At 50.1% G+C, this 27,998-nt stretch overlaps 2 protein-coding genes across 8 annotated transcripts in view; one reads left to right on the forward strand and one right to left on the reverse strand.

Annotated features, from left to right (window-relative positions):
• Nucleotides 1-27,998, reverse strand: part of Serping1 (serpin family G member 1) — a 258,370-nt gene that overhangs the window by 70,305 nt on the left and 160,067 nt on the right. The window lies entirely within an intron of this gene.
• Slc43a1 (solute carrier family 43 member 1) lies at nt 1,682-26,793 on the forward strand. 7 transcript variants are annotated; one of them, XM_046445733.2, is made up of 15 exons: nt 1,682-1,993; nt 3,310-3,464; nt 12,784-12,964; nt 13,077-13,132; nt 13,249-13,325; nt 15,677-15,769; nt 17,339-17,472; nt 18,853-19,031; nt 20,413-20,583; nt 20,669-20,704; nt 20,928-21,066; nt 22,664-22,805; nt 23,038-23,111; nt 24,954-25,077; nt 26,083-26,793. In XM_046445733.2, exons 2-15 carry the CDS (start codon nt 3,311-3,313, stop codon nt 26,227-26,229), a joined length of 1,707 nt encoding a protein of 568 aa, XP_046301689.1. In that variant the 5' UTR covers nt 1,682-1,993; nt 3,310; the 3' UTR covers nt 26,230-26,793. The 7 variants fall into 7 exon arrangements, with proteins under 7 accessions (XP_046301689.1, XP_046301690.1, XP_046301691.1 ...); XM_046445734.2 differs by lacking the exon at nt 1,682-1,993 and adding an exon at nt 2,013-2,825; XM_046445735.2 differs by lacking the exon at nt 1,682-1,993 and adding an exon at nt 2,013-2,818.

Genomic DNA, 27,998 nt, shown 5'->3' on the forward strand with positions numbered 1-27,998 from the left:
CTTCAATGGAGGTCAGCACAGTGTTTGGGGGGATCATTTGGGCAAGGCCCCTAACACAGCGTAGGAGGTCACACAGCTTCCAGACAGATATGAAACTTGAGCTGAATTGTGAAGGATGAATATATTAGAAATGAAAAGGAGAATCTGTCATTCCATCAAGAAGGAGTAGCAGGTGCAAAGATAGGGAGGTGTCAAACCAGCTGGATGGACCTTTGGTTGTATATGTGCTCACTGAGAGCTTATTAGGTACCAGGAGCTGTGGATACCCAGGCAGTGAACACAACAGACAGGGCCTTTGCCCACAGGGAGCTGGTACTTCTAGGGGTAAAACTGTGGAATGCAGGCTGGGATGAGCAAGGGCAAGCCTCCCTGTCATGGGGGTGTGTGGGTTACCAGAATCTCATGGGGGGGAGGTGTCCACAAAACCCTGAGATTTTGAATGTACCAGTATTTTCATAGAGTGGATTAACAATATTTTATTGTTTTCTCCAGGGCATCCATGACCCTCTTGGGTTAGAACATTTATTCTAGGTCTTCTTGTGCCGAGCTACGAAATTTAACCTTGACCTGAAGTTCTGGTAGCCAGTTTATTTATTTATTTATTTTTATTTATTTATTTATTTTTTTGTGGCACTGGGGACTAAACCCAGGGTCTCACACATGCTAGACAAATGCTTTACCACTGACCTACACTGCTTGCTCCCGTGTTGCATTTTAAGAAGTGGAATCATCAAAGCCTGACTAGGGCTTTTGCCAGGGAGAACATCCCGTGCCTTTTCTACTGCTAAGCTTTTGCTTCTGTCATTTCCCCGCCTAGAGGATTGGAAAGAGCAGTGCTTAGAGCCTGACAGATCTGACCATGCGTCCTGCCTCCAACTACCACCTGGCAGCCTCGAGTATTCTCCCTGAGTGAAGTTATGATGTCTGAATGTGTATTCTTCTTCTTCTTCTTTTTCTGTTGAAAGTCTCCAACATATGGTCACCACTTGGCAATGCTCTTCTCTTGGCTTGGTGGCTCAGCTGCTCAGGGGTCCTGTCTTGTCTGAGGCTTTTCTTGGAACTTTTTGTGTAATTGCTCATCCTATCAAAGAGCTTTACAAGCATCACTAAGTCTTCTGAAATAATAACAACAGCGACAGCAACAATTAACATTTATTATTCTTACTATGCTAAGTGCTATACCCAGCTTTTTGCCCGCATCATAATCCAGAATCCCTTCTGGCAGATAGGTAAATTCTATTGTCATCTGAATTTTCAGAGAAGGTAACTAAAAGCTCAGAGAGGTTAAGTAAGTTGCCCAAGATACCCCAGGCTAGTCAGTTTCAAAGTCGAGATTCCGACCTGGACAGAAGGAAATCCAAAGAAACCTGTGTCATTCTGCCTCTTGGAAAACTCTACTTCCAACTGCACAGTTCAAAACCCCACCCAAGCCAGCTTAGTATCCCAGTTGGTCGGCTCCAGCAGAGTCGTCATTCTTTGTTTTGTCCAAAGATGCAGAAGGCGTGCCAGATGTTAGCCCGGGAGGACAAGGGAGAAGGTGGGGGTCGAGGGTGTAAATTCAGGAGCTGGGGTGTGTGCGGGAGCTTATCTGGGGACTGACAGGCGAGTCACGTGCATGTGAAACTCGACCTAGGGGGAGGGGAAAGGAAGGGAGCTCCCGCCCCTACCTCGGGGCGCAGCTCCAGACGCGTGTAAACACAACTATCAATTCGATAGATCACTTCGTTCCTACCCCGCTTCGTGGATCCGTGGCGCCCGGCAGGTTCCAAGCTCCGTGACTTCTCCCAAGAGGGCGGAGGAGTCGAGACCACTGGGCTGTCGGGCTGCAATTTCAAGGCCCCCGGGTCCAAAGAGCAGAGAAGACCTCAGCGTGCGCGCAGATCAGGGCTGGGCCCGCCGGTCCCAGGACACCCGGAGTGTGGACGTGCTGCCAAGGGTCTGAGCTCCAGGGGGCGTTCGCAGCTGCAGAAGGCGCGTTTGCCCGCGACCCGAGGTGAGCCGCGTGTGAGAATCAGTGTCTTCAGCTGCAAGTCCGCTGAGAGCCACCCGGGCCGGTTCCGATAGACTCCCAGACTTCTCAAGAAAAGCCCGTTACCTGAGCTCTTGAGCCCTGCGGCCCATTATCCCCTCTCCAAGCGCGCCCTTCCCTCCTCTTTAACCTGGCCCAGTGGACTCTGGTGTTCCTCTCGGCCCCCCTTCCTGCACTTCCTCTGTTTGGCGCGACACTTGTCAGGAGAGACCTCCGGGAGCCCCTGAATCGAAAGCCCCTATTTCACAGATAAGGGTACTGAGGCTCTCCCGCCTCCCGGGAGAAGTGACTCGTGCTTCCCACCCCTTGATCTTGGGCTTTCTATTTTGCCCTTCCCAGTTCCTCACCTCTCCGCCTTCCTCGGTCTTACCCCATTTGTCTTGTCGCTCCCGCCCCCGCGCTGACGGCCCCTGGTCTCCTCCCGCGATGGCTGTAGCCTTTCTCCCACCTCTGGTAAACACATTCGCCCGCCCGCCAACCCATCCGCTGCCACTGCCCTTATAAAGTCAGCTACCATCGGACTTCCTGCCTAAGCCTGAGCCCCCTTCCCTGGCTGGGGGGAGCTGGCGGGCTCCTAGGCGCGCGACTTAAATCGGGTCGCCTTGGGAGTGAGTGAGGGGCGCGTGGGGACGCCACATTGCCAGCCCTGGGTCTCCCTCCACGTGGCAGCTGTTGGATTGGCCCATGAGACTGTAGGGACACGGATCGCCTGGTGCAGCAAGCAGAGGACTTATTCTCGCCTGGCGTCAGAGGAGAGGAGTGGACTGAGAGGGGCAACAGGAAAGAGAGGTCCTTGGTTAGCCTCAGACTTCCCTTTCCTCCTCCTGCCTGCTTCTGGGGGGGTCTTTCCTGGGGCAAGAGGCCAAAGAGGCCAGACATGGGCTAGGGGAGGCTTCAGGGCGCGCTTTGTACCTTACTGAATTTTGGAGACTTGGGGAAGTTCTGGTTTGGCCTCCAAGAGCTGGCTCTGCGCGCCATGGCCTGGGTGGGAGAGCCCGGCAGCACGCCAAGAAGCTTCTGTGCGCAGACAGGACCTTCCTTGTTTTTGATAGTGGCCCGGCGGGAACCCAGCGCCGCGTGCGTTCCTGGCACTGCCAGAGCGCGCCGAGCCAGCTTGGTAGAACTGGCTAGGAAGCTCTGGGTTCTATGGGCCTTCCATGAAGGTTCCATCGCAGGGTGGCACAAGGGATCTCAGGAGCTACCATGATGCAGTACCCTTCTCAGGGGCCGTTGGGAGGTCCTTCGCTCAGCGTTCTCTTTCTCTGCAATCTCTCGGCCAGAATGGCCCCCACGTTGCAACAGGCGTACCGCAGGCGCTGGTGGATGGCCTGCACCGCTGTGCTGGAGAACCTCTTCTTCTCTGCGGTGCTCCTGGGCTGGGCCTCCTTGCTGATCATACTCAAGAACGAGGGCTTCTATTCCAGCTTATGCCCAGGTATGCTGGGGTCGTCTGGGGAGGGACCGCAGAGGGAGGAGGTGGAAGCTGAAAAAGACTATAGGTAAGGTAGAGAGAGAACAGGACTGCTCAAAAGGGGAGCCCTAGGCTGGGGATTGGATAGCCTCACTTCTTGACCTCTTAAAACTTCATCAGGAAATGGGTGACATTCTACATGCTCCACTTGGAATATATCAACCAACTGAATGCTGGGTGTCTGGCTGGGCATCCAGATCCTGGGATTCTTAGGCAGAGTCCTAAGTTTCTGACAGCCTCCAGTCTAGAAGAGGATGTAGTCTCTCTGAAATGTCTCACCTAAAAGGTGAGGGATTTCTTTGTGTGTGTTGAGACAGGGTGCTGGGGATGGAGCTCAGAGCCTGGAGCTCAATACCAATAAGCTACATCCCCAGTCTTTTCACTTTTTTTTTTTTTTTTTTAATATGTGTGTGTGGTAGTGGGGATTGAACCCAGGATGGGGGATGGGGGCCTACCACTGAACTACGCTTCCAGCCCTTTTTAAAAAAATAAAATTTTGAGACAGGGTCTCACTAAATTGCTAGGCTGGCTTACAACTTGCAATACTAGCCTTTCCTGTAGCTGGGAGTTACAGACATGTGCCACTGAGCTGTGCTCCCAAGGGATTTCTTGAGGTCTGCTGTTGTAAAGCTAAAAAAGAGAAAGGAATCCTCTAGGTGGCAAATGCTTGTAATTCCAGCCAACTGGGAGGCTGAGGCAGGAGGATCACAAGTTCAAGGCCTGCGTCTGCAATTTAGGGCCTATCACAAAAAAGGCCTGAGGATACAGTTTAGTAGTAGAGCATCCCCAGGAATGGAGACGGGACGGGGGTCAGGGGAAAGCCGCACAGAGTGAAATATGAATGTGAAGGACCTGCATTCTTCTCTTTGCAGGACCTTGGAGTCCCCAGGTTTTCAAATCTTCCATTTGCATGAAGTCCATAGTCCTGTTTCCTCTGCAATGGGCATTGTGGAGGGTCTCTGTTTTCCTCCAATCATCTTGACCTTGTAGGAATGGCCCTGAATGCTGAAGTGAGAATTCTAAATGCCCCAGGATTAGTAGCTGCAGCCCTGGGCTGTCTGCAGCTGTCCAGGGGAAAGGAGTTTCCCTTCTGATGTCAGGGACTTGATGGGTTTCTCACTTCTCTGGGAGGAAAGTGCTTAGCTGACAAGCTCAGCTAAGGAGCCAGGTGGAAGTGGGGTTTGATTCTTTTCCTCCCTCCTTACCCCTTCCTCAACCTCCCTGTTCTAGAGTAAACTTGGAAGGAAGGCCAATTTGGATTTGATTCTCAGCTTCCACCATGTATACCAGCCGAGTGACATCAGTGAGTTCCTTAGACCTTGAGCTTGGGTTACTTGGTCTGCAGAATGGGAACAATAATATCTTTCCCAATAATAGTATCTGTCTCATTGTTGAGAGACTCATCCATGCTTGGTAAATGTTTCTGGCTTCTCCTGTCTCCTCAACTCAACATGTCTCACAGAGCATGCTGTGGCTGTGGAAGAAAACCAGCTCCCGTGGGTGGAGGTCAGGAGGTCTTGATCTCTGCTCTGAGCAGCAGCTGCCCCACCCTGGGGGCTGTCTCATCTCTGCCAGGGTTATCTGTAAGGAGCAGGCACATGCCTATGCCTCCTGGCCTCAGTTCTGTGGGCTGGAGGCTGTAGAGCTGAGCTGGCCTAGGAAGGCAGGTGGGTTGTTGAGGAGGAGGCCTAAGAGGAAGTGATAGGCATTTCAGGGTGGTCAAGAGGATCAAATCGTGGGTCACTAGGGGACTCATATGACACCCAAGTCCCCTCTTGAGTTTTCCCTGGAGACTGGAGAAGACCTGCCCTTGGCTACCCAATGGCTCCGATGCCCACCACTATTCCTGCCTTTTCCACCTGGAGCTGGTGGTGTTTTCTAAATCAGCTTCACTGAAGATTAATTTATATCACACATTTTGATGAGGCTTGACAAATTTGTACACCCCAGTAACCATCACCACAGCCAATATTTAAAACATTTCTGGGGCTGGGGATGTAGCTCAGAGTGCTTGTGCTTGCCAGCGTGCTCAAGGCCCTGGGTTTCATCTTAAAAAAGAAAGAAAGAAAAGCTATTTCTACCACCTCAAAACCTCTTGCTTCCCTTTTAAGGGTCCATCCGTCCACCTGTGTCTTTAAAAAAATATGTAAAACAACTTTAGCAAGACAAAATTTACATATCTTACAAATCACTCAGAGTTGTACAGTCGTCATCTCCATCAATTTTAGAACATTTTCTTTCCTCCCAAATGTAACCCTCTACCCATTTAGTAGCACCCACTCTCCCCACTCTTCCTTCTACCCCAAGCACTATGCAGCTGCTCCTCTACTCTTTATTTTCTGTTCTTTCCTTCCTTAATCCATCCATTCTTCCCTCCCTTCCTTCCTCCCTTTCTCTTCTTTCTTTCCCAGGATTGAACCCAGGGGCCTTACCACTGAGCCATCTCCCAGCCTTTTTATTTTTTATTTAGAGACAGGGTCTCACCAAGTTGCTTAGGATTTCACTAAGTTGCTCAGGCTGGCTTTGAACCCCCGATCCTTCTGCCTCAGCCTCCTGAGCTGCTGGGATTATAGGCATACGCTCGCACGGCTAACTTTAACATTTTGAAGAGCCTTCAGACTATTTTCTTAAGTGGCTACACCATTTTACATTCCCACCAGCAGTGTATGAGGGTTCCAGTTTCTTCACACACTCGACAATATTTGTGATTGTTCATTTTTTATTATAGATATAAAAAATATTTATTTTTTTTTAGTTGTAGTTGGACACAATACCTTTATTTCATTTATTTATTTTTATGGGGTGCTGAGGATCGAACCCAGGGCCTTGCATGTGCTAGGCGAGTGCTCTACCGCTAAGTCACAACCCCAGCCCCTTATTATGGATATTCTAGTAGCTATAAAGTAGTATAATTTTTTGGTTTTGATTTGCATTTTCCTAATGGCTAATGATGTTGAGCGTCTTTTCATGTGCTTATTGGCTATTGGTATATCTTTGGAGAAATGTCTATTAAAAGCCTTTGCCCATTTTTAAATTGAATTATCTTTTTATTATTGCTAATTAATAATTAGTTATTTTTAGTGTTGGGGATGGAACCCAGGGCCCTGCACATGCTAATCATGGAATTCAGGGCCTTGCACATGCATATCATATGCGTTACCCCTGAGTTCCATCATGAGCCCTTGTAAGAGCTCTTTATATTCTAGATACAAGTCCTTTTTCAGATATATGATTTGCAAAAGTTTTTTTCCACTATGGATTCTTTTTATCTTCTTGAAGGTATCTTTTAGTGCATGATAATTTTGAATATTGACAAAGTCCTATTGTCTACTTTTTTCTTTTTCTATTCTGTGTCATGAATATGAAAGCATTGCTTAATCTAAGGTCACAAAGATTTACCTCTGTGTTTTCTTTTCATAGTTTCAGCTCTTACACTTAGATTTTTGATCCATTTTGAGTTAATTTTTGCATATGGCAGGAGGCATCCACCTGGTATTTTGAGTTGCTCGAAAGTGGGTGTGTATCTAAGTTTGGCTGTTTAGGATCACTAGAGGTGACCAAAGTGAACCCTTCTTTTTCTCAGAAACTTTTTGTCCATTCTTAGAAAGCAGAGTACAACATGCCTCTTTCCCCCACTTCTCTCCCATTCCAGCGACTCTGGCCTAAACTCCCTCGGCTGTCTGGCTGATCAGAGATGCTGTTCCTTGTTCTGTCTCAGTCATGTTGCAGATCAAAAGTGTCAACTTTCTGCTGCTTAGAGCTTCATACACTGTGGGTCTCTGCCTCCTTCTACCGTGTCCCAGGAATCTAGTATCAGACCAGGAAACTGTCCCCATAGAGGCAGGAAAGGTCTCTTCCAACTCAACTTTGTGCTGGTTGCCTGATTTGAGCCAGTTCCTCCATGTGTTAAAGAGGACCAATAATCCCCACCTGGTGGGGCTTCTATGAAAATGATTGAGAGCAAGCAGCCAAAATTTAGGCTTCCGGTAAGGGTTGTGAATATGTTCTAGACCCACCTTCATTCCTCATTTGCTGTGTGCCTTAGGCAAGTCATTTATTCTTCCTGGATCTCATTTCTTTCCAAGTCTGTTAATGAGGGTACAGTTGTCACCTTCCCACCACAGAACAATGATGTGAGAATTAAAGGATGTTGTTTAATACATACGCAAAGGAGCTCATTATTGATGTTTTCATTTGTGTAGGTTTTGGAGTTCTCTGGCCATACCCTCTGTCTTCTTTCTTTCTTGATGGGTATTCACCTAAAGGGATGTCACAGCTAGTGCGGGCTCTGTTACCCAGAATATAGGCAGTAGCAGCTCCGTTTATCACGCATCCTTATATATCCAGCATAAGTGCCAAAATGATAAAACAATCAGCAAGTACTTGGAAGCCTGAGGCAGGAGGATTGCAAATTCAAGGTCAGTCTCAGTAACTTAGCAAGACTCTGTCTTAAAAAGTAAAAAGGACTGAGAATGTAGCTTAGTGGTAAAGCACCCATGGGTTCAGTCCCTAGTACAAAAACAAAACAAAACAAACAAAAACAGCTATCACTAAAATTCATTAAGTCTTTACTGTTTGTGAGTTAGATTTTTTAGTCTTCACCATAAAGCTGTGATACAAGTATTATAACCTCATTTTATAAAAGAGAAACCTGAAGTTCAGAGATGCTAAGAAACTTGCCTAAGGTTACCTAGCTATATTTTTTTTTGGGGGGGTAGTACTAGGGATTGAACTCAGGGGCACTCAACCACTGAGCCACATCCCCAGCCCTATTTTGTATTTTATTTAGAGACAGGGTCTCACTGAGTTGCTTAGTGCCTCACTGTTGCTAAGGCTGGCTTTGAAATTGCAATCCTCCTGTCTCTGCCTCCTGAGCCACTGGGATTACAGGCATGCATCAAGGCACACAGCTCACCTAGCTATTTTATAAAGAGCAGAGTTAGGATTCAACTTCAGTTTTGACCCCAGAACCTTTCTGCTGGGCCTCATAGGAATAGCATAGATATCCCTGATCTTATATTTCTCCTGGGGGAGACCAGCCATAGACAAGACCGGCTAGAGCTCTGTCCTAAGATGTTTTGGTGAATGTTACTGTGCCAAGTGCCAAAAGTGAAGCATCAGGAGGTTAGGAAGGGAACATGACAAGCGGAACAAAGAAGATGAGATCATTTTGTGAGTGTGTTTGTGCCTATGTGGCAGTCTTCAGAGCCAGCCTCTCGGGTACTTGAGACCACTGTCCCTGTTTCACAGATGGGATAATGAGAAAGTGCCAGCAGCATAGCTAGTAAAACCAGAATTCAACAGGTGAAAGCTTAGCCATAATCCCATTTTCCAGTGTTTCTCAGACCTGATCATTTTCAGTCCACCTTCAAGATTTTACCATATCTGGGTGCCACAGGTACTAGTATTTCAAGTGCAAATATGCTTGAAATCTCGAGTTTGATGTTGTTATATATATTATGCATATTTGTCTAATAACATATATGTAGTATATAAAACATGTTATATGTAAAATATAATGTATAATATAAAATATATCATTATATCATATATTATAAGATACTATATAGCAGTATATTATATAATAATATAACATACCCTTACATAATGGTATAGTCATATATAATTAATTAGTATATATTGTATGAAATAATATATATTATGTGTCTTTATATATATATACATTGTGTTCACTTGTGTATGTGTGTGTTTTACTAGGGATTGAACCCAGGGGCATTTTACCACTGAGCCTCACCCCCAGCCCTTTTAAATTTGTATTTTGAGACTGGATCTCACTAAGTAGCTCAGACTGTCCTCGAGTTTTTGATTCTCCTGCCTTAGCCTCCTGAGACACTGGGATTTCAGGTGTGTACCACTGCACCTGACCATATATATATTTTTAATACATTCACATATACATACATATGCCTGTTTCCATTATACATTTAAATAACCAATAACTGTGAAACCTCTGAAACCATTCCATGTACCACACAAACCCATCTGAGTGCCACCTGCACTGCACACCACACACTGGGAAACCCTGTTTCCCTGACTTCTGAGCCCAACTCTTACCACTGACTTACTGAACACATTCTCCCTGTTCCATCCCATGCCTCACTTTACCTCTCTATGAAAGTCAGGAAGTTGGATGCAAAGACTTCTGTTGTAACTGCCTTAGATACAGGTCGAAGAGTTCTTTGCATCTTGGTTGAGAAGCCTTACTTTGACCAACCACTCAGTGATCAGGCCTCAGGAACTACTGTTCATATCAGTCAAACTCACAAGAGACTGATGATAAACCAGAGGAAGTGATGTATTAATTGACCTTGAGTCGTTAGCAGTCCATTGTGGTGGATTCTCTATCACTGGAGAAGCACATGTCCTCGTCAGCACTATCTGGTACTTGGGAAAAGTACCAAGCTGGCCAGTGCAAGACATCAAGGACCTATGGTGGGATGGAAAAGTGTTGGCTTTGGAGATCCTCTTGAATTTGAACTCTCCTGTTAGGAACTGAGTGACTGGCCTGGGGTTGTAGCTCAGTGATAGAGCGCTTGCCTGGCACGTTTGAGGCACTGAGCTGGATCCTCTGCACTGCATACAAATAAGTAAATAAAGGCACTGTGTCCATCTACAACTAAGAGAAATATTTTTTAAAAGAAGCTGGGTGACCAAGTGGTTTTGCTCTTGAGAGCCTCCTCATCTCTAATGGGGGCCATTGAATTCACTTTTGAGGGCTGTTGAAAGGCTTAAATGAGATTCTGTATGGAAAACTGAGGTACAAAGGGGTGTTCATTGAAAGTCAGTGGGATTGCTTATGAGGGAAATTGTCATTTGATTGTGAAGAACTTAGGGGCAGGGTCAATCTCCAGTTCCAGGATTGCAAGTTCCAATGCTAGGTCAGGTCAGGCAGATGGTGATAACTGAGTACAACAGGGCAGGTGTATGATAGCATATATCTGGAAACTGAGAGAGATGAGGACTTGTGTGACTTGGGAAGGCCAACCCTGGCAAAAAGGGGAGACCTCCATCCAGCTCTGGGAATGGCCAGGTCTCCTGACTATTTTTTGTTTGTTTATTTTGAGATGGGGATAGCCTCAAACTTTTGGGATCAAGCAGTTCTCCTACCTCAGCCTCCTGAGTACATACCATCATACCTGGCTGATCTTCCAACTTTTTAAAAAATATTTTTTAATTGTAAATGGACCTTTATTTTGTTTATTTTTATGTGGTGCTGAGGATTGAACCCAGTGCCTCACACGTGCTAGGCAAGAGCTCTACCACTGAGCCACAACCCTAGCCCTTCCAACTTTTTTAAAAGTCAGAAATCTGGATATATATGTGCTAACTCCTGAGTGTGTGTGTGTGTGTGTGTACTGAGCATTGAACCCAAGGAACACTTTACCACTGAAGTACAATACCTAGTCCTTTTAAAATTTTGAGACAGTCTCACTAAATTGCTGAGGCTGGCCTCAAACTTGTGATCTTCCTACATCAGCCTCCCCAGTTGCTGGGATTATAGGTGTGCCTAGCCCTTTCTCTTTTCTTTTTATTCTGAGACACGGTCTTATTAAGTTCCCCAGGGTGGCCTTGAATTTGCTATCCTCCTGCCTCAGTCTCCTGAGTTGCTGGGATTATAGGCGAGTGCCACTATCCGGGCTACTAATCCTGATTTTAAACTGGCACCCCATTACAATTTATAACATTATAAGGGTCAACACTGCCAGCCAAGCAAAACTTGGGTGGGGTTCAATGCTGGTCATCTCATTGCAGATCCTGGTCTAAATTATCTTTCCATTTCTTCTTGCTTTTTGCACTGTCCCGACACAGTGTTGACATATGGTCAATGTGGGGAAATGAACAGTGATCATAAAGACCACCAAATTACAGGGCTAGCACGAACCCAAAAGCTGTGTGGTCTAACCCCCCCTAACCGCTTCCTCCAGGTGCCTTGGTACTCTCCCCAGCCTCCTGACAGCTGGAGACAGTGGGGAAAGTCCCCATCACCCAAGACAGTTCCTTCCTTGGGTGGCCAGTGCTCAGTCTGACAGTTCTGTATGTTGGTTCTTATGTTTACACACAAATCCAATTACCCTTTGCTGCCTGAAGGCCCTTGGGATACCTGAAGTCAGGGGTCACTGCTGTCCCCTCCCCAGCATGCAGGTACCATCACAATTCTCTTCCAACATCTGAGACTCTTTAATAAAATCAGCATCCGTTTTTTCCCTATCATCTAACATAGGCCCCTTGAAAACTAACAGCTGCCTGTCTTACTGTGGGATCCCAGCACCTGGAGGCTGTGTTCCTCTCCCCCTTCCTCAGCCATTTCGGGAGTGCCTTCCTGGAGGCAGACACTGTGCAGGGTTCTCTATTCCCTGAGACATCCTGAGGAGCCTGTGGCTTAGGCATTCCCTGCTCCTGTTTATAGCAGGGGCCTGAGGCTCAGAGGCAGTTGCTTGTCCAAAGCTGTCACAAAGTTGCTTGTGCAGCTAGTAAGGCTGTTAATGGAGACCCCCAGCGGTCTGCCTCCAGGGTGCGTCCTGAATTTGCCCTTGGCAGTGCTGCCTAGTAACAAATTGGAGGTGGTGGGGCAGCCCCCTCATTGACTCAGTGAAAACTGTTCAAGTGATAATCATTCTCTGTCCCCCACATTGGCCTTTCTCATGGTCTTGTCACAACCCCAAGTTGGCAGTTTACCTTGAGGACAGGTTCTCCAGGTGAACTTTTAGAGTCACAGAGGGCAGTGCCTCAGTTTCATCGTCTGGAGGATGGGAAGACTTGTTTAACCGACAGAAGGGTGGTTGAGAGTTAATATAGGAACAGTTTAGAACGGGACCTGGAACATAAAGTGCTCAGCCAATACTGGCTTTATCAGAATGTCATTTATCTAAGTTTTAAGTGACTTCTTATCACGTGCATTAGAGTGCCTCTCAACAACTTTGCCCCTTGACTGGGGAGCACTTCCCTTGGAGGCCCGCAGCCCCAGAAGCTTGCACATTGAGTGAGGTTATATGTGGTAAATACTTGGACGTCCGTTATCTCATTTGAGCTAGTGGAGGCCCTAGGTTGAGTATGTATTGGCTGTCCTGGGATCAGATACTAATTGTGGCCATTTATGGAGCCCCCAGCCCCCAACAGAGTAAACATGACTCCAGGCCACCCCCAGGAACACCTAGGTTGGTTTGATCAGGCCTGGGATTTGAAGGCAGGACTCTGGTTCAGGCTGCTCTTATCTCAGCAGCTTCTGCTTTTCTGTGCTGAATGCCCCCTTCCCCCTCCTCAGCTGAGAACATCACCACCAACACTACCCAGGACCAGCAACACCAGTGGCCCAGCTGTGACCAGCAGGAAGAGATGCTCAATCTTGGCTTTACCATTGGCTCTTTCCTGCTCAGTGCCACCACCCTGCCACTGGGGATCCTCATGGACCGCTTTGGCCCCCGGCCCCTCCGGCTGGTTGGCAGGTAAGGTGGCTGGGCTGTGGGAGCTAGAGGACTAGGAAGATACTGCAGCCCCGGGTGGGGTGGGGCAGGGGAGGCTCACAGGTCAGCCCTGCCCTTCCCTGTGTCCCCACAGTGCTTGCTTCGCTGCATCCTGCACCCTCATGGCCTTGGCCTCTCGGGACACGGAAGGTGAGCTGCCTGACCTTTTGTGCTTCCAGAAGAAGAGAATGGGTGGAATGAAGGGGGATGTCCTGGCCTCCCACAGCTCCCCAAATGCCCTCACCTGCCCCTCTCCCCCTTCCCAGTCCTGTCTCCATTGATATTCCTGGCGCTGTCTCTGAATGGGTTTGGTGGCATCTGCCTCACGTTCACTTCACTCACTGTGAGTATAACAGGCCGCCCGGGTGCAGAGTGGGGTTAGCAATGGGTGGGGCACTGGTGGGGGAGGGGCTCAGAGGGTGTCGATCAGGTGCATGTGTGTGAAACTGTGCAGGTGGCAGCTATGGGTGGGTGTGGGTCAGTGTGTGTTCACCTAGCCCGTGAATGTCGGATGAGCTCCATTCTAGGCACAAACACGGTCTGGGTCTGCAGCACAAACAGGATCAACCATGTCCTCACCTTCTAGGAGTTTCCATTTCAGAGCTAGGAGGAACAGAAAACCCAATAAGCAAGCAAACTCATAAATTATGTCAGTAGTCACAAGTGCTAGGAAGAAAATTAAACTGGATAATGTGATAGGGAGCAGCTGGAGATGGTGTGTGTACCCTTGCTGTGTGTGTGTGTGTGTGTGCTGCTGTCCATGTGGAAGGGCAGGAGTGGGAGTGGGTAAATATATCTATGAGGTTGAATATGAAATTGCCAACATTTGTTCGTGCTTGATCTATAAAACTGACTTTTTCACAACTTCACCTATTGCTTATGTGTGTGAGTTGTGTATGTGTGTTTATCAAAGTGTATTATGTTTGTGGAGGTGAGTAATATAGGGAAGGGTTAAAGGCTTCCGAGTGTGTCGGGACACCTGGAGGTAAGTGGCCTGGGCCGCCTTCGCCTTTGGTTTAGGGTTGTTTATCTCTGATGCGGCCCAACTGGGAGTTTGGGGCAGAATTTCTCCTCACCCCAGCAGCCGCCTATAATTCCAGCTGGGGACATTTCACAACTCTCAAGGAAACGGATCCCTTCCTACCCACAGCCCCTTCCCGCTGTGCAACTTGGCTTTTGTCCCCAAATCCCTCTCCCTTCTCCCGGGGGCGGGCCTGCGGCTTGACCTCCCCGCACCCTGCCCAGGCCAGCCAAAGGGGCTCCGCCCGCCGCCAGCCGGCGGCTCCTCGCATCTTCTCGGGCCCGTAATCTCCAGCCAATGGCAGTGGCCGGCGCCGGCCCCGCCCTCACCCCGCCTCCCACCGGTGTTGCCCTCTGCCCGCGGGTCAGCTCCAGCCCAGCGCCCAGGGCTGCAGCGGGTTGCTGTTGGCGCCGGCTGCTTCCTATCCGCTCCCAGCCTGCCAGTGCGGGTCAGCCTGCGGTTAGCAGGGCTGGCCTTGTCCTCCTCATGGTGCTGAGCTGACACGGCCCTCGAGGAGCCGGGGTCCTGGCCCTGGCCTCCTTCCCTGATGTCGTTGGCAGTGTGCCTGGCAGAGAAAGAGGGTGCCCAGGGAAACCTCTGCCCAAGTGGGGGATAACTTTGCTCCACTCCCTTCATGGAGTCACTCCGGGGGAGGGAGGAGGACAGCCCAATTCTCTGTGTTTAAATATTTTCCTTCTCAGAGCTATTTGAAGTCCATTTACAGAGCCATGAGCCATTTCCCCCTCTGTGGAGGAGGGGTTAGGCTCTGGATGGCATGTAAAGTCCTACTCATCTATGGGATGTGGTGACTTGGGGAGGGTGATAGGGCCAAAGGGAGATGTAAGCAAAGGACTTTGCCCTCTCTTCCCCTGAGGGCCTGGGTCAGGCCAGGAAACTGGACATACAATCAATCCTTTACTGGTTGGAGTTCTGCATCTGCTTTGCCTGCCAGAGCCACCTGTCCTGTGATCATCAGGCTTCTTCCTGCCCCCTCCCAGTCTCTGTCTCACCTCCATGGCCCTTTCAGTGATTCCTCCTAGTTCAGTAGGCTGGGGTTTTGGGTGCCATCAAGAAGTTTAAGGGCACCATCTTAGTTATAGAGTCAGCCATGAGCACAGCCTTCAGGCTGGATGCAGAGCAGGGGAGAAAGTCTTTAATAAGCTTTGTGAACCCGAGGGCACTTCTTTCCCTCTTGGCTTCAGTTTTCTCATCTGTGAAATGAACTGAACCTGATCAGTGTTTCTTAACACCGGTTCAATGGGGGTATTTAGAGGTGTAACACAATCAAGGGGTTTCATAAACAACCAACTTGGGCAACTCCGGATTAAATGGAATTTAAAAAGTCTCTCTAGGAGGTGCTTCTGGGAATCTTTAGGTGCTAGTGTGCATAGAGGGGGTCAGAGTACAGTTTTCTATATTGATTTTGCCTTGGAACCTCCCCTCCCCACAGTACTGGGGATCAACCGAGCACTCTGGGCATACTAGGCAGGCGCTCTACCACTGAGTTACATCCCCAACCAAGGGCTTTTCCGTTGTATCTCTTGGTGACATTGTTGCTGGAACCTACGTTTAAGGAATGCCCCCATGGAGCCTCCAAGATTTCTTGGGGGGCTCTGGGCAAGGGGAGCCCTAGGTGATGTCAGGCTATTCACAGTGCCGTTCTTCTCCCCCAGCTGCCCAACATGTTTGGGAACCTGCGCTCCACTTTCATGGCCCTCATGATTGGCTCCTATGTCTCTTCTGCCATCACTTTTGGAGGAATCAAGGTATGGATGTTCTTGAGGGACCAGTAAAGTCACCTGTCTTTTTACCTTGATGCTAGAACTGGGTGTGACTGGGTGAGTGGTGGCTATTGTGTCCAATGGCCCTGTTCCTGCCCATCATAGGTCATTCCCACCATTGTGCAGAAAAGCACTGAAGCATCCTGGCCCTACTGCTGACCCAAAGGTCAGACATCTCCACTCTCCTCTTTCCTTCACCAATGTCCCAGCAGACCTTTCTTTTCTCTCCTGGACCAAGCAAACTTCCTCAGTCTCTGATCTTTTCTTTGTCTAATCTGCAGTCACCTGACTTCCTGACTGATATTAGAAAACCATTGCACAGACTCACAAGTCAAGGGCTCGACTCTCTGGCTTCGCTCAGCCTTTTGAGTCATACCTTCCTACTGGGGAGGCTGAGTGAGTTGGTCCAAGGTTACAAAGTGAGTCTATGCCAGGTAGCTCATGGACAGGTCAGCCTGGTGACTTGGGAGCCTAGACGCCTGAACTTGGGGCAGGCTGGAGGTCTCAGTTTCTTCCTCTATTAGACTCTGTCAAAGGCTTCTTTTCTTTTTTTCTTTTTGCAATCCTAAGGCCTGAACCTAGGGCAGCTCTCAAAGTGCTGTTTTTGCCTGGGCTGGGATATGTTCCTTAAACTCTACGTTGGGTAGTTAATTTTTGATTTAAAAGGCATTTCTGCTCACCCTCTCATAGGAGTTGGAGAGTGTGTGAATGGGCCAGCTGTTACTCCCACACATTTGGGGGTATGGCCCTTTTAAGCTCAGTCCTGTCCCCAGGAAGGAAAGCACCTTAAGGCCCAAAGCCAAGGAGCGCCAGAGGTTTCTCCCAGAAGGCAACTGGAGCTCTGAGCAGGAGCCTGGCAGTCATCCCAGGTGGAGAGTGTCAGGGAGGACACGAGGAACCACAGCATCTTGGTGCACAGGGACTTCACCCACTAGAGGGGATGTCTCATTGAACCCAGTCAGTGCAGAACCGAGTTGTCCTGGGGTTAGGAGGCCTTATGAGGGCAGAGGACTTTCGATCCCCATCCTCTTGGTGCACCTGGAAGCACCTGTTAAAGGTGAGATAAGGTTTTTCAGATTGGGTTTGCCTTTCCCCCAGGGAACGTGCCAGAAAGGGACAGAATAAACACCATTGGGTCTGGTAAACCCAGAGCTTTAATTTTCCTTTGTACAGAATATGAAATGACTTTTTGTGTGTGTGTGTGTGTGTGTGTGTGTGTGTGAAAATAAACATTTTGTGGAACCACAGACAAAATATGTGCCTTTTTAAGACCATAATTGAGATTTCCAAGACATTCGGAGTGAGTGGCCAACAACTTCAGCACTTTGTGGAGACTACTCCACACTTCTTGAGAGGGGCTTGGGTGAATGAGGAAGAAGATTGGTAGTTTTGGGGATCTGACTCTTAATTTCTGACTTTACTTTTTTTCAATTGCAAATTGGGCACGCGGAATGGGGAAGAGGAGATCTTTAAGGCATCTGAGAGCTGGGTTTGACCTCTGTGGGGCCTGGGGCCAAGCAGCCTCCTCCATGGGCTGTCCTGCTCCTCCCACAGCTGATCTACGATGCTGGGGTGCCCTTTGTGGTCATCATGTTCACCTGGTCTGTCCTGGCCTGCCTTATCTTTCTGAATTGTGCCCTCAACTGGCCCATGGAAGCCTTTCCTGCTCCTGAGGAAGGTGCTTACAAGTGAGTGGCTGGAGGGGGTGGGGGTTTGGAGTGGGAAGGGGACTCCCTCTTGCACCACTGAAGGGGAGGCCAGGGCCCTGAGGTATGACACAATCAGCTTTGGAGAGAGACCTACACTTGGAGCCCCGCTTTGCAAATGCCTTCATTTCTCTGAGCTCTGCTTTCTCATCTGTACAGTGAGAAATTCTATCCATTCACAGGTGTTTTGAAATAATAGAACCGGCCCACAATGGGTGGTCAAAATATGGTGACTGTTGAGCCCAGTGGTGTATGCCTGTAATCCCAGTGACTTGGAAGGCTGAGACAGGAAGACTGCAAGTTCAAGGCCAGCCTCAGCAACTTAGTGAGAACCTGTCTCAAGAAAGAAAGAGAAGTAGGGATGTAGCTCAGTGGTAAAGTTCCCCTGGATTCAAACCCAGAACCAAACCAAACCAAAATCAAAACACAACACACACAGACACTCAAAACAACAACAACAAAAACCCATAGAGAATATTATTGTTATTATCCTTTCTGTGTTTGGAGATCAGAAATCTGGTATACCAGCAATAGCACCAGATACTTTTTGGACCCAAAAGGGAAGATGTAGAGGAATCAAGCAGACTACCTGCTGTGGGGCAGCTGGAATTCCAGCTCTTCCCAGCTTCATTTCGACTCAGCAGTGGCAGAGGGTGGTGCCCCACAACCAGCCACATAGAGTGGCAGTCATGTAGCTGACATTTATGGAGTACCTACTCTATGCTGGCACTGTACTTAGCTCCCATACCATTCTCTAATACCTGTGTGTCTCTGTTAGATACTTCATTAATAACAAAATGCAAGCCGGGCACAGTGGCACATGCCTGTAATCCCAGGGGCTTGGGAGGATCGAGAATTCAAAGCCAGCCTCAGCAAAAGTGAGGCACTAAGCAACTCAGTGAGACTCTGTCTTTAAATAAAATACAAAACAGGGCTAGGGATGTGGCTCAGTGGTTGAGTGCCCCCGAGGTCAATCTCCAGTATCCTCCCACCCTGAAAAAAACCCCAACAATAACAAAAATAACAAGATGCAAAGAACAAAGTGATTTTCTGAAGGTCATCCCATCGAAAAGGGGGTAAGTTGAGGTCAGGCGACCTCAGAGTTTGAATTCTCCCTGCTGCCTCTTCTGTAGGAACAAGTGGAAATGATTCATTTGCCGTTTGTTTGTTGGTCTGTGCCTATGCTGGTCTCTGGGCCAGGCTCTGAGCAACAGAGATGAGCCCTCCATTAGGGAGCTCATTAGTGGGTCTGTCAATGCTAGGGATAGTTGACACTCTTGGGACAGGCTGGGATGGCACCCTGGAGTTGAGGGTGGCCTCTGTGTGGCTGTTTTTCTTATGCTGTGGCCTGGTTGCCTGCAGGAAGAAGAACAATCTTGCTGGACTGAACCTGGACCACAAGCTCACGGGTGACCGCTTCTACACCCATGTGACCAACGTGGGTCAGCGGCTGAGCCAGAAGGCTCCCAGCCTGGATGAGGGGGCTGACGCGTTTCTCGCATTGCAGGACGCCCGTGACACCTCAGAAGACCTTCCTGAGAGTAAGTGTCTGGTCGAGGTGCCAGCACTGGGGACTGGGAGGGTGCATTCTTAGACCAGTGAACATCAGTCTCTTTCCACTTCTGTTCTCACACTACCCTGGGATGCAGGAGGAGCACACTTCCCATTCACAGATGGGGAAGCCAAACTTCAAACAATTCTGGCAATTTCAGACTTGGGGATACCCTGCTTGGTACCCTGGGTGAGGAAGGGAGGAGCAGAGTCTCTTGGTCTGTCCAGCAATTGGTTCACTCAGGGTCCCCTGCAATCTCTGAGCCTGTTGTGGCAGGGCAGTGGAGCTTTCAAAAGATGCAGCCCTCCTACTCCTGGCTCTCCAGCGCCCCCTGCTGTCTGCAGGAGGAGCTGCATCCACCTGCTTGGGTCACTTCTCAAGGCGTTGACTTGGGGATATAGCTCAGTTGGTAGAGTGCTTGCCTCGCATGCACAAGGTCCTGGGTTCAATCCCCAGCACCACACCAAAAAAAAAAAAAAAAAAAAAGGCGTATATCCTTTGGTGAGAAACGATGGGGTTTGAGTCCTGCTTCCTATGCGGTGGGCTATGTAACTTGGGTGGATCACTTGTGCTTCATCTCACCTTCCTCACCTCTCAAACTAGCACTAATAAAACCCACTCAGCTGGGCACGGTGGTGCATGCTTGTAATCCCAACCCTGTGGGAGGCTGAGGCAGGAGGATTGCAAGTTCTAGGCCAGCCTCAGCAACTTAGCGAGGCCCTATGCAACTTAGTGAGAACCTGTCTCAAAATAAAAAAATAAAAAGGGCTGGTGTTGTGACTCAGTAGTAGAGTGCGCTGGGTTCAATCCCGGTACCAAAACCAAAACAAAAGCACCCACCTAAATAGGCAAGTTAGTTGTAAGGGTTGGATTACATCATGGACATGGGACCTCTTTGTAAAGTACAAAATTGGTATGTTCAGGAGAGTGGTTATTCCCACTGCCCATCCCCATGGGACAAGTGGTCAAGGGCAGGAGCCTGAGTAAGGCCAACCTGCTGTTCCGGTCCTGTGAGCTCAGGCAGGATCTGTCTGAACTACAGTTTCCTCATCTGTAAAATGTGGTAAAGAGCTGGGCATGGTGGCAGGCAGTTGTAATCCCAGCTACACCAGAGGCTGAGACAGGAGGATCCCTTGAATTTAGGAGTTCAAGACCAGCCTGGATAACATTGTGAGAGGAGATTATTGTAAGATTTGGTTCAATGGAATAGCTCGTAGTAAGTGCTTCAGTTATTATTACCACACAAAACACCGCTGTAGAGATAGTTACTGAGCGGTCCTTCTCCAGAGTCACATAGTTAGTGTCCCAGCCCCCATTAGGCCTGCATGAGCTGGGACAAACAGAGAGAAACTGAAGTTCTGGGGGCCTAGGGGCACCCCCTGCTGTCTCTCCACAGTCTGTCCCCTTCCGCAAGAGCCTCTGCTCCCCCATTTTCCTGTGGAGCCTTGTCACCATGGGCATGACCCAGCTCCGAGTTATATTCTACATGGCCATCATGAACAAGATGCTGGAGTACCTCATGACCGGTGGCCAGGAGCATGGTGAGGCACTGCTGAGGCCCAGGGTTGGGGCATAGCAGGGTCACCGTGGCTGAGCTGGCTCACTGTGTCTCTCCCCTACCCACAGTGACGGATGAGCTGAGACAAAATGTGCAAGAGACAGGTAGGGAGATGAAAGCAGGGCCCAGGCCCGGGCCCAGGCCCAGGCCCACCGTGCCGTCGCCTGTTCCCCAGGTGCTGGGATTCCTCTGGGCCTGGGCCTACCCTGGTAACCCGGGGATCCAAGAACCTGGGTCAGAGGGAGGCTGTTTGTCTGCTGGAAGTGGGTGGCCGTACCCACGGGGCCACTAGCATCCTGACCCCACTTCCCTTCCTGTCCTGTCCAGTTGGGTTCTACTCCTCCATCTTTGGGGCCATGCAGCTGCTGTGCCTTCTCACGTGCCCCCTCATTGGCTACCTCATGGACTGGCGGATCAAGGATTGCGTGGACTCCCCAGATGAGGGCACTGCTCTCGGAGATGCCAGGTGACCTGCCCAAGGATGGAGACAGCAAGTGGTCAGCCAGTGCTTTTCATTTTCTCCATTCTTGCACATACAGTGTCTCATTTCATTCTCCTCCGAGTCCTGGGAGGGTAGGAGTACTTCTCCACTTTTACAGATGAGGAAACGGAGGCTAGAGGGGGCGTGGCTTGCTTGGTCATAAGAATAGCTTAACAGTGAGGACTGACTCTGTGTGAGGCACCTTGTGTGATCTGTTTAGTCCTGCAGCAGCTCTCTGAGGTGGGTATATTATTGTCCTTGTTTGCAGATGAGGAAGCTGAAACACAGGGTCACATGGTTAAGTAACTTACTCAGGACCCCACGGCAAGCTCTAGAAATTATGTCATAAAGGCCGTACTCCAAAGTGTTCTTAACCCACGAAGTCCCGAGTTTTTGATTCGTGAATGTCTCAATGAAATTGATACAGGTGCATTAAAATAGAGTAGAAGTAATAATCTAGAGCTTATATATCCTTTATAGATATACATAACCTAACATATTACATAATGACCTCAAATACTGTAATCATTTACCAATTTTCTCAAAAAAACAGAATATCTATTTCAAAAGTTTCCATAAGTGGTATATTTATTGTCCCTCATCTGGGACCATGGGGCTTACTGAGTTAAAGCTAGGGGGAGATGGAATTGGTGTATGAGATTTATTGCTGCGTAACTAACTACCCCATCTTTAAACAAAAAACACTTACCATCTCACACAGTTTCTGGGAATTGGGAATTTGGGGATGACAGCTGATTCTGACCCAGGGCCTCTCATGAGGCTGTGGTCGAGCCTCGGGCCAGGGCCACAGTCATCTGAGGACTGCCTGGGGCTGCAGAGCTGCTTCCAAGCTCAGCCGCGTGGCTGTGGGTAGGAGGGTCAGTGCCTCCCCACGAGGGACCACTGGGTCTTGAACCCACTGTGTCTCCAACCGGTCTTCTGACTGCTTTTGGTTTTTGTGTCAATACAAATAGTCCCCATTTGTCCTGAGAGGATGGGAGAGAGACACCAGGAGAGAAGCCATCTAAGGAACACTCCAGGGGCTTCTCTCTCTACCAGCAGTGCCCCAACCTTCCTCCCTGACCCTGTGCTCCTGATGGTCTATTGGTCCAGGATAGATGGGCAGCGTGCCCTCACCCCAGCCTACTGACCTCTCTCCTGGGCTGGCCACAGAGCTCTGGATCATGCCAGACAGAGGAGCTTTCTGGTCAGTCAGAGGCCCAGCTGTCTAGACCGGCGGCTGACTAGACCGGCGGGAGAGCCGTTGTGAAACTCCCTTTTCTCTACCATTCTTCTCAGTCTTGATTCTAAAATTGCAGTGTGCATCAGAAATGCTCCGGGCATTTGTCCTGCAGACTCCTGGGCTTCACTCCTGAGGTTCTGAGACCTGGGGTCAGGCCTGCATTCTAGGAAGACATCCCCCCCCCAATCTGATGCTTAAGTGGTTAGTTGGGGGAACCACACTTCGAGAGAACGGTTTTCCTGCCTTTTCTTCTGCCCCAACAATCAGGGGCAGGGGGCAGGGCCTGGTTGAGAACCAGGGAGGTCCAGGTGAGGTCCAGTGATGGCTTTTTCTCCTCAGGGATGGGGTCACCACCAAGTCCACCAAACCACGCTACCGCAAGATCCAGAAGCTCACTAATGCCATCAACGCCTTCACCCTGACCAACCTCCTCCTTGTGGGTTTTGGTTTCACCTGCCTTATCAGCAACTTACACCTCCAGGTGCCACTTCCCTCTGTCCCCTCCCTCTGCCTCCCACGATCCTCCAAAGGGACGATCCACCAGGGCCTGCCTTCTGGAGGCATGGCTCTGGCCTCTGCTCAGGGTCTGTTTCCCGGGTTCCCAGGTGTTCTTAGTACATTGGTAGCAGGTGGGGTGGGAATGTGTAGATGACTTGGTGAGGCCCCGTGTCCCTCTGCACCCTGCCTTGACGCTGTCTCCCTTTTGGTTTCAGTTTCTGACTTTTGTCCTGCACACCATAGTTCGAGGATTCTATCACTCGGCCTGTGGGGGCCTGTACGCTGCCGTGTGAGTCATTCAGGCTGAACGCCTTTCCCAGCTTTGTCCCCATCACAGAGAAAACCAGGGTAGAGCCAGAAGGGCCCCTCGCGTCCCTTCAGTACCTCTTCTGCATGCTGGCCTCTCAGAGTTGGGGGGCTTGGGGGGCCATCTGGTCCACTCCTCTGAGCCCCTCTGATCATGGGGAGCCCACCTCCTCCACATCAGCCTTCCCTCTGCAGGGAGACTCCCGTTGTTGGAAATCTTCCTTGGGGGAAGCTGGAACACGTGGTTTGATGACAGAGGCGCTGGTCCCTGTGTCTGCTGTCAGAAATGGCCTCCACAGTGGCCTCCCTCCCCCCGGCTGCCCTGTAGAACACCCCCCTTCCTTATGACTTTCCTTCTCCACCTGGAACAGCCCCGTGTCCCTTTCTCTCCTAGTTTCCACTGCCAGGCACTGCTGAGTGCCTCCCCTGCGGGGGCCATGGAGTAATAAAGGACATTACAGTAGCGATGACAGAATCTTAACTGTTACCGGGGGCCTCGTCCACGGCCGGTCCAGGCCAGGAGGCTTGGCCATTGCTCCCTAGTGTGAGCCTCACGGCAGCATCTCGGCACCGAGCAGCCCGTCCCTGTCTTGAACTTGTCTCTGTGTTTGTTCAAGCCAAGGGCTTACAGTTACCCTTGAGTCTTCTTCCTGCTCCACATTCGATCCATCGGCCTCCTGCCCACATTCCACCACCCCTTTGACTCCTTCTGACCGCCATTGCTGCGACCTTGGGCCAAGCCACTATTGGCTCCAGCTTGGATCACTGCAGTGGCCTCCAAATAGTCTCTTGAGGCTTGTCCTTCTTCAGTCCTTTGTGTGTGTGTGTGTGGTACTAGGAATTGAACCCAGGGATGCTCTGTCACTGAACCATATTTTACTTTTTATTTTGAGGCAGGGACTCATTAAGTTGCTGAGGCTGGCCTCCAACTTGTGATCCTCCTGCCTCAGCCTTCCAGGTCACTGGGACTAGAGGTGTGCCCCACTGTGCCTGGCCTCCTCAGACCATTTTTACACCAGTGGCCAGAGTCCCCTGGTAGGATATAAATCTCTTCATGTCACTAGTCTCACTCGAGAGTAAAAGCCAAAGGTTTATTATGACCTAAAAATCCCTACAAGATCTGGCCCCCTCTCCTCACTCCCTCACTCTTATGCCTCAGAAGCCCCAGCATGTTACGCCCTCGGGGTCTTTGCACTCGCTGTTCCCTCTTGCTAGAACACTCTTCCTCCAGATGTCTGCCAGGCTCACAGTTCCACCTCCTCCTCTTCTGACCTAGGAGGCCTCATCTGCGGAGGCCTTCCCAGGCCACCCTCTCTACAGTTGAAGCCCCCCTGACCTCCCCACCCTCTTCTCTGCCTGACCTCTTTCCTCAGCACCTAGACCGTGCTGTGCTCACGGTCGGATGGCCACCTGCTCCATCAATGACAGTGTCACCCTGTGAGGCAGGCATCTTTGCTCGCTTGGTACATAGCTTTATCCCCAGCACGTACATCAGTGCCATTTGTGGAAAGAATAAAGTGAGCGGCCGAGTGGGTTTCATGCTGTCCCTGTTATTCGAGGAACTGGGGAACAGAGAGGTTGAGCTCCTTATGATGATCACACAGACAGGAGCTGTCAGACCCTCAGGGCTCAGGGCCCGGGCATGCACCCTGAAGGGCAGGGACCAAAGAGCACATGCCAGGCCAGTAGTCCTCTTCCTGGTGAGGTCCTCCCTGGCCACTGTCTCTAGCTAAGTTCTGCTCTGCTTGCCAATAGAGTGAAGTCTGGGGAGGGGGCACAATGGGGGGGGGTTACCCCTGATTCCTGGCCCCCTCTCTGTGGACAGGTTCCCATCCAACCACTTTGGGACGCTGACAGGCCTGCAGTCTCTCATCAGCGCCGTGTTTGCCCTCCTCCAGCAGCCGCTCTTCATGGTCGTGGTGGGACCCCTGCGAGGAGACCCCTTCTGGGTGAGAGCCAGGGTGGGCTCAGGGCACAGGGAAGAGGGAGGGGGACTCGTATGTGATAGCATCCCTCATTCCGCTTATCTCAGCTGGGAGGCACCTCAGAGGCCTAATCTGGGGATTCCCAGGCTGGTGCCCATCAGAACTCCTTGTGGAGTGTTAAGAACGCAGGTCCCCGGCCTCCTGAACTGGCCTCTCTCAACCCGGCTCTGTTTTCAGTAAGCTCCCAGGTGAGTTGCACGGTGGGCCAGCCCTGATCCTCGAGCCCGTGTTTAGGAGCCCTGGTCCCTAAGGTCCTACCAGGGGTCTTCCCTGCAGCACGGATGTTATTCGATAGGCTTTCCCTTGCATTGAACTGACATCTGCCTCCCTGAAACCAACTTCTGTCCTGTGGGGCCTCCCACATCATAAATCCTCTTCCCCCAAGATCTGTGATGAAAGAACTGCTCCCGCTCCTGGAGAATTTGCTGTGTGCCAAGCACGCTGTGTACCTTTTGGCACTTAATCTTTGCCACAGTGGCCGAGAAAGAGGAGATGGCTGGCCCCGAGTCACACTGTGTCTTGTGGAGTGGAATGTGAACTCATTCACTCTCTTGGGCCTTGCAAGTCATCTGTCCCGCAGTCTGTCCATCTCCGTTCCTTTGCCCAGGCCTGAGAGCCGCTGCTCATCACCCCACATGGCATCCCATTGGCCAATATCCCATTGGCCCATGTCCCATTGCAAAGGCAGCCTGTCCACCGAGAGAGTGCCCCATTGTGTGGCCCCCATCCAGGCCCTGCCACTTACTGGACTCCAGGGTTTTCATCTCAGCCACTTGGCCAGGCTGCTGAGCATTAAATGAGATACTGGTGGAGCAGCGATCGCCTGCACTGAGTGCTGTTTCTCATTCTTCCCTAGGACTTGGAGCAAAAATGACTGCCTTCTCCTCTGCGTTGGTGGCTAAGGCGGGTCTCTGAGGATGGTGAGGTTTAACCAGCACATACTTGACTTTCTCTTTCCTTTCCCTAAAGGTGAACCTGGGTCTCTTGTTATTCTCACTTCTGGGATTCCTGCTACCTTGCTACCTCTTCTACTACCGTGCCCGGCTCCAGGGGGAGTATGTCACCCATGAGCCAGGCCCACAGAAGATGCTCAGCATCTCCAAGGGGGCAGCATAGACGTCTGAGGCCAAGAAACTGGATGACGGGAAACCAAGGCTTGAGAGACCAAAGGGAACACCCGGACGGCTCCCTACCTGTCACATGTGCATGGAGCCCGGAGCCGTGCATTTAAAAAATACCAAGAGAAGGTCTATTTTTATAGGGACTTGCAAAAAGGGGTGGGGATAACCTTCAGACAATATTTCCCAAAGCAACTCTCCAGGGACTGAAGAAGCCTGTGCTGGAGGAATTGGGCCTTCTTCCTTGGACAGAGGAGACCAAGGCGTGAGGCTGCCCTTTCTCCAGGCCTTTGTCCCAGGGGCCTCAAGGGTCCTGTCTTCTGGTGCCTCTGGAGGACTGTGGGGTCAGTGAGCAGGCTACCCCTGTGGCCCCAGCTGCCAGGAGTGTGAGTACCTGTGTGTGCTGTGACATACCTTCCCCCAGAGGAAAGGGGACTCAAGGTACTGGCTGTGTCCTGTACGGGGTGCGGGGACAAGCCCCTTGCAGGACTGGAGGGCAGGTTCCCTCTCTGGTGCTGCTGCTCTCAGATCCAAGAGGAAATAAAAAGGGAGCCGGAGACTGGCTGGCGTGTACCTGTGCTTTGGGGCAGTGGCGGGGCGGGAGGGTTGTCTGTCCCCTGTCCCTCCTCCCCCGGGCTCAGCGGGGCATTATGTAGTGTGCCTGGAGTGCCAGGCTGTCCTCGGGCTGTCTGGCTCACCTCCCCGTTCTCTCCCTGCCTTGAGTGCCGGGAGGAAGTCTGAATCTTGCCCCCTACTTCCCAGGGTTTGGGGTGCATCCAGGAAGCTGGCCTTTTTCCACACAGTGGATCAGAGAAGGATGCTTCAGAAAGAAAACTAACGGATGACTCAAACTTTCCCACCGAGGCATTTCTGGGGCTTGCTGAAAGCAACACCTCTTTGTAGTCTCCTATTTTATCTTAAAACTTCATGCAAATTTTAAGCTTTATGTTATGCTATATTTGCATTTGCTTTTTTTTTTCCGGTTCTGGGGATTGAACCCAGGGTACTGTATCACCGAGTGAGCTATGTCCCCAGTCCTTTTGTTCTATCTTGTTTTGAGATGGGGTCTTGCTAAATTGCTGAGGCTTGCCTCAAACTTGTGATCCTCCTTCCTGCCTCAGCCTCCAGATCCTTGGTGTCACAGGCATGTGCCACCATACTCAGCTATGTTACTTTTAACATTAAAGTGAGACTTTAAAATTATCCACATTGAGGGAAGACATCATCTTTGAGGAAAAGAGACCGTTCCGGAAGATGTAGCTCATTTACCCTGCACCTACTTGTGTTCCTGGGACATAAACCTTACCAATTAAAGTCACAGAATGGAGGGGCAACTAACTGTGGTTGAGGATCTGTCCGTTGTCTACAGTGTCTCCTTTCATCCCAACAATAGCACAAGAGGTCGATATTGTCATCCTGTTTTGTAGATTGAGGAACAAGCCCAGAGAGGTTAAGGCAGAAATCAAGGACACACAGTGGTGAGTGGTGAAGCTCATCATGGAACTCAGGCAGTCTGCCTGCAGAGTCCTAACCCAAGGCCTTCCCTGGCAATCAGGGGTGAAATGGAGACCCCAAGCTTCTTCCCAGTTATCAGCAGCCCTCTCTGGGCTGAGAGTGACCTTGACAGCCCTATCCATCCTCCTCTCCCCCATTTCTACTCTTGAAAAGGACCTGGGAGGTAGCATCCCGGATAAACCATATTCCCTCTGTCTTATTAAATTTTCTTGAGAAGTTAATGAAACAGACTGGCCCGCCTGTTTTCAATGG

This window comes from Marmota monax, unplaced genomic scaffold, assembly GCF_021218885.2.
Source record: "Marmota monax isolate L192 unplaced genomic scaffold, Marmota_monax_Labrador192_F-V1.1 WCK01_AAM20220418_F8-fsc00038, whole genome shotgun sequence".
NCBI lineage: Eukaryota > Metazoa > Chordata > Mammalia > Rodentia > Sciuridae > Marmota > Marmota monax.